At 53.8% G+C, this 6,083-nt stretch overlaps 1 protein-coding gene across 1 annotated transcript; it reads right to left on the bottom strand.

Annotated features, from left to right (window-relative positions):
* Positions 1-355: 355 nt before the first annotated feature.
* On the bottom strand, positions 356-3,144 carry LOC119303146 (beta-glucosidase BoGH3B-like). Its single transcript, XM_037580239.1, has 6 exons — positions 2,573-3,144; positions 2,317-2,462; positions 1,987-2,230; positions 1,754-1,858; positions 1,478-1,660; positions 356-1,341 (listed from the first exon to the last, which is right to left on the bottom strand). Exons 1-6 carry the CDS (start codon positions 3,092-3,094, stop codon positions 625-627), a joined length of 1,917 nt encoding a protein of 638 aa, XP_037436136.1. The 5' UTR covers positions 3,095-3,144; the 3' UTR covers positions 356-624.
* Positions 3,145-6,083: the final 2,939 nt, after the last annotated feature.

The raw sequence follows: 6,083 nt of genomic DNA, 5'->3' as shown, positions 1-6,083 counted from the left end.
AGGATCCTAAGTTTTATCATGGTGGCAAAAAATTTTTTTTGCGGGGATGGTAAGTAACTAATTATCAATGATTTTTAGTATCATCTTACTACTAGCAATGAGGATACATTTACCATAGCTTCTGTACATTTTAGTATCATCATAATAGTGAGGATACATTTGCCACAAGCAGTGTATATTATACTCCCTCCGTTCCAAAATATAGCGCGCCCACGCTTTTCGAGATTCAACTTTGACCATAAATTTAACCCACGAGACCGACTGCGGCGGGATCAAAAATTATATAATTAAAAACTTTTTTTAAATACGAATTCATTGGTATAATTTTTTCGCCCGCCGCAGTCGGTCTTGTTGATTAAATTAATGGTCAAAGTTGAAGCACGGAAACCGAGGACGCGCTATATTTTGGAACGGAGGGAGTAGTACCATCATATAATAGTGAGGATACATTTACCACACCGCTCCGTCTGGTGAAAAGTACCACCATGGTGTGCTGATGAATATTACCACCACGGTAACTTGTTCTATAAAGAATGGCAACTCGCGCGGTGCCACGGTAGAGCCATGGCGCGCAGGAAGCAAGGTCCACGGTTCATGTGCGCTCTGCGCGCTTCTTGACCGCCATCACATGCTGCTGTGTATCGCCACCCCGTCCCCTTGCGAGGCCCCCTCGGTGGTGAGGCCGAAGCCGAGCGGGAAGAGCGGGTCGTAGTGCGCGTCGCCGACGTTCATCGGCAGCTGCTCCACCGACTTGAACCACGTCCGCGCCAGCCTCCCGGTGAACCCGTAGTCGCCGAACAGCGCGTCGGTCACGCCCTGCCCCTCCGAGCCGGGCAGCCACGCCGCCACCAGCGCGTCCGAGGCGGCTAGCAGCGGCTGGGCCACCACGGGCCGCCCGCTGATGAGCACCGTCGCGCACTGGACCGCGCCGCACACCGCCTCCACGGTGCTCAGCCCGGGCTCCGGGATGGTCAGGTTCAGGTTGTCGCCCGCTGTCTCCGTGTACGGGTGCTCGCCCACCGCCACGATGGCGTAGGAGAAGCCGCCCTTCTTGACGAACTCCGCGTCCGGGTTCTCCGCGAACACCACGGTGGTCGACGGGTCCACGGTCGCCCTCACGGCGTCGAGGATGGTGGTGCCCACGGTGATGCGCCCGGAGTCGCCCTGCCACTCGATCGTCCAGCCGCCGCACTGGTAGCCCAGGTTGTCGGCGTGGCTGCCGGCGACGAGGATCTTGCGCGCCTTCTTGGACAACGGCAGCATTGGCCCGTCGCTCGTCTTGCCATTCTTCAGGAGCACCAGCGACTTCCTCACGGCCTCCCTCGCCAAATCTCTGTGCTCCTGCATATACCAAGTAGCAGCACACCATAAATTCAGAATTCAGGAGGTGAAGCAACATTTTTGAATTCAGTAGCAAATCATAACTGAACTCAAATTTCAGAATACGGCATCAGAGTTTCATCGGTCAGTAGAGTACCTGCTTGCCTAGCTGCTCAGCCATGGCGGGATCGGCGTAGGGGTTCTCGAAGAGGCCCATGGCGAACTTGACGCGCAGGATCCGGGTGACGGCGTCGTCGATCCTGCTCATCGGGACTACTCCGCTGTTGACGTAGCCAGTCAGGATGCTGATGAACTGCGTGTAGTTCTTAGGCACCATGATCTGCAACATCACGGAAAACATCGATCTCAGCAAGCAGCACTGTATTCACAGAGAGACACAATCTTCTTCCACAGAGAAGAAAGTTTTGCTCACCATGTCAAGGCCAGCAAGAATGGAAGCCTTGACCGAGTAGGGGTAGTCCGCCCCATAAGGGGTGGTGAGCTTGTCAATGCCCATCCAATCTGAGATCACGAAGCCCTGCAGTCAAGATGCAACAAAGGCAATGAACATCTGAAGACTAAAAACAAGAGTCCAACTGATGAAGAACACCTGAATTTGAGCGTACAAGAACACCACGAGTGCAATTGTTTTCCACTCTTTTTTACCTGGAATTTGAGCGTGTCTTTGAGGTATCCGGTGACTAGATCTTGGTTGGCGTGCATCTTGACCCCGTTCCAGCTGGAGTAGGAGATCATGACGGTGGAGACGCCCTTGGCGAGAGCGTCGAAGTAGGCCGGCATGTGGATGTTCATGAGGCCCTCGCGGTTGATGACGGTGTTGTCCTCGTTGATGCCGTTCACCGTGCCTCCGTCGCCGACGAAGTGCTTTGCGCAGGCCACCACCTTGTTCCTGCAGTTCCCAGAAGTATCTGTACTGAATTCTTTCTACATAGTGTGATGGTGGCAGTTCCAAAGCGTTGATGGACTGGATCTTACTTCCCGGCGACGAAAGGCATGCCGCTGGTGAAGTTCTTGGGGACGTCGCCCTGCAGGCCCGGGATGAGCTCCGTCATGGACTGCACGATCCGGGGGTCCTCGCTGTAGCTCTCGTAGCACCGCCCCCACCTCGGATCTCTGCACACCTGTTCACCATAAGGGAAGCAGCAGCCAGCAGGTGAGTGACAGAGTGAGTGATGGTGTCGGCAAACGCGATCCGAAATTCAGGAAGTGTTGCTCGGAGATTTTAGTTTACCGCGATGCACGGCGCGAAGGCGTACTGGATGCCGGTGGCTCTGACTTCGAGCGCGGTGGCCTCGCCGATCCTCTTCACCAGGTCGGGGTCCCGGGTGGCGCCGAGGCCGACGTTGTGGGGGAAGATGGTGGCGCCGTAGACGTTGTTGTTGCCGTGCACTGCGTCGATGCCGTAGATCATCGGGATGCCGAGCCGCGTCGACATGCAGGCCCTCTGGAAGCCGTCCACCATGTCCGCCCACTCCTTGGCCGTCGCGCCCTTCCGCGGCACGCTGCCGCCGCCGCTCAGCAGGCTGCCGATGAAGTTGTCCCTGAGCACCTCCGGCGTCGCGACCAGCCGCTCGATCTGCGTCATCTGCCCGACCTTCTCCGCGAGCGTCAGCCGCCCCAGGAGGTCGGCGACGCGCGCCTCCACGGGCTGCGCAGCGTCCTTGTACAGCGCGTGGTCGGCCTCGGCGCCGAGCACGGCCCAGACGAGCAGGAGCGCGGCGAGCACAGCGCCGGGGTGGCCGCCGTCTGCCATGGCGTGTGATGGAGGCAGGACGCGTTCGACGGCGAGAGGAGCCGAGGGCGGTGCAACAATTTATAGAGAAGGGCGGGGCGGGTGACGGCGAGAGGAGCCATGGCCGTCGTGCGTCGCCTGCCGTTCTCCGCGTTCGAGAGATGCGTGATTTTTCGGATCAAGTTGGATGAATTATTGACAACGGCGTATCTGTGGGGTCAGATTAGATTTTCAAACATATCTCTGCACCTGCGGGACCCGGCAGCCGCTACTTTGGGTAACCCATGCCGCACAAGCAAGCAAGCCAGCAAGATCCCGAGCTAAATTATGGGGGGGCGTGCGAAGGGCGTGGCACCGACCCCTGATTTGGGTGACCCATGTAGATTTTCCTTTTCTCTTTTTTTTCCTTTTGAAATACAGTTTTGCTAAAGCACATCTAGATGTGTCATAAGTATTGCACATCTAAGTCCTATATCATTGATCTTACGTTGAGATTCATGTGATTTTTTTTCTTTTCCTCATTATACTTAATTCACTCACTTAGCTGTGCAATAACTATAGCACATCTAGATATGTCCTAAACACATCCTTTGAAATATTCTCTTCTTTTCTTTGATTCTCGGGTGTGAATAAAGAGCAACCCCAAGCAATTCCTTTTTTCGTAAATTTTTACTGGTATAGAGCGTGTTAATAAAAAAAGGGAAAAGCATACCGTCATCCGGCGAATCGTAGTGGCCGCGTCCGCCACCTCCGCTGCATGACACTCGTCCAATTGATGGCTTGCATGCCATTTTTTGTCGAACGCGCTTCCGAAACAGAGGCTATATTTCAGAAACATATGTGGTGTTGCAATGGTCTATGACGGGTCTAGTTTTGCAACAAAACCTCTGTTGCGAAAATTTTCTGCAACAAGACCTCAGTTGCACAAAAAATTGCAACAAAACCTAGTTGTAATGTTTTTTTCGCGATAAAACAACCGTTGCAACAAAATTCTACAACAAGACCTACGTTGCAGAAATAATTCTGCAACAAGACATGTGTTGCAGTTCTGGAGACACGCTCGGCTCGCTTGATGCCGCAATCCGACGGCTCGCGAGCCGACTGATCTTTTAAAAATATCAGTCGGTCAACACGTAGCACGTCCCTTAAAAAATGCTCCAGCCACCCATTTTCTTGAAAAAGGCATCCACGCACGAGAGTGTCCTATGTTCCTTCCATTGTGCGCCCCCACCCGAGCGCGCTCCTCGCCGTCCAATCTTCACGGCCGCTTCACACCCGGTCGGTTTTCCTCGAGGGTCCATGACGTGTGGGCCGCAGGTGCGACCGAGGCCACCTCTCCGCATGGCTTTACGTCATGCCCGCTTGCCGTGTAAGCCCGGATCAACCTGTCAGCGTCGTCCGAGTCCTGTCGGGCCGCTTCGTTAGAGCAAGCCTCATGCGTGGAGCCTGCCCGGTTGCGTGCGTGTGCCGGACGGCTCGGGGCATTGGTCTCGCACCGTGCGTGCTGCCTCGCGCGTTCGAGAGACACATGTCCGGGCTCTCTGCCTACCTGGCTATTAGGTTTCCCATGCCTGGGCTTATTTCTAGCTACGATAGGCTGGCGGGATGCCTTGTTGCTCTCGCCCCGCATGTGCCGCCTCGTATGCTGGAAGGGCGTGCGGCCGGGCACTCTTCATGTGTTTGGTCGGCCTTTCTCGCCGGGCCCTGAGTGTGGGTTGTTTGCCCCGCATTCAATCGGTGCGGACGCTTCTGAGTAATTAGGATGCTCCCAACAATCTGCCCAGGTGTGTTTGGTCGACCTCTCCCGCCGTGTCTGAGATGTGTTCTCGCCAAGGTGTGCCCGGGTGTTCGAGTGGACAACTGTTGATGTGTGTGGGCGGACTGTTGGGAGCCGGATTCTCCGGGCTCTCCTTGTAGATGAGTGGCTTAGTCCCTGTGTGTCTAGGGTTGGTAGGCACTGGCGGGTGGGTGCTTGGGGTGTGGTATGTCGGTTGGTTGCGGTGCGTGGGGGGGGGTGCTCTTCTTATTCTCCCTTGCTTGCCCCTCACACAATTCTCTTTTTGTTAATGAGAGGGATTTTTTGGGTTTTTCTCGTCATTCGTGCTTTTTTTGTCATCGGTGGCGATCAACGACCCATTAGATTTTCGTGCCTTGTATTGACGTCGGTGATGTTCAAGGTGGGGTTGTTTCTTTGCTGCTATGCTCATGTTGTTTTCTCTATCTTTATGGGTGTTTGCTGCATTTGGTTTCCTTTGCGCCTCTCTCCTCCCTCGTCGTTGATGACCCATAAGTATAGGGGATCAATCATAGTCCGTTCGATAAGTAAGAGTGTCGAACCCAACAAGTAGCAGAAGGAAATGACAAGCGGTTTTTAGCAAGATATTTTCTGCAAGCATTGAAATTATCAGTAACGAGTAATTTGATAGCAAGATAATTTGTAACAAGTGACAAGTAGCAATAGTAACTAAGGTGTAGCAAGGTAGCCCAATCCTTTTTGTTGCAAAGGACAGGCCAGAACGATCTGTTAATAGGCTAAGCGTTCTTGAGGACATGCGAGAATTTCATCTAGTCACTTTCATCATGTTCGTTCGATTCGCGTTCGCTACTTTGATAATTTGATATGTGTCGTGGTTCTAACTCTGACAGTGATGTAGGGGGGTGTGTATGGAGAGGCTAGATCTTAGCGATGGAGGAGCTGTAAGCACACGAGGATTACGAGTTCAGGCCCTTCTCGGAGGAAGTAACAGCCCTACGTCTCGGTGCCCGGAGGCGGTCGATTGGATTATGCGTATGTGAATAACAGGGGTGCGAACCCTTCATACTGAGGAGGGGGGTGGCTTATATAGAGTTCGCCGGCCCTCTCCTGCCCTCAGTGATGCAGGGTTTAAGGTACATTTAAGGTTGGGCGTTGCTGGTAATGCCCCTAATAAAGTGCTATAATGACCATAAAGACTACTTAATAGCCGACCGTTTGCCTGCGGAGTGACTTTAGGTCTCCTGGCAGTCGAGT

The sequence above is a fragment of the Triticum dicoccoides genome, chromosome 5A (genome assembly GCF_002162155.2).
Source record: "Triticum dicoccoides isolate Atlit2015 ecotype Zavitan chromosome 5A, WEW_v2.0, whole genome shotgun sequence".
Lineage (NCBI taxonomy): Eukaryota > Viridiplantae > Streptophyta > Magnoliopsida > Poales > Poaceae > Triticum > Triticum dicoccoides.
Note: the sequence above shows the minus strand (reverse complement) of the source record. Positions and strands in the feature narration are given on the sequence as shown.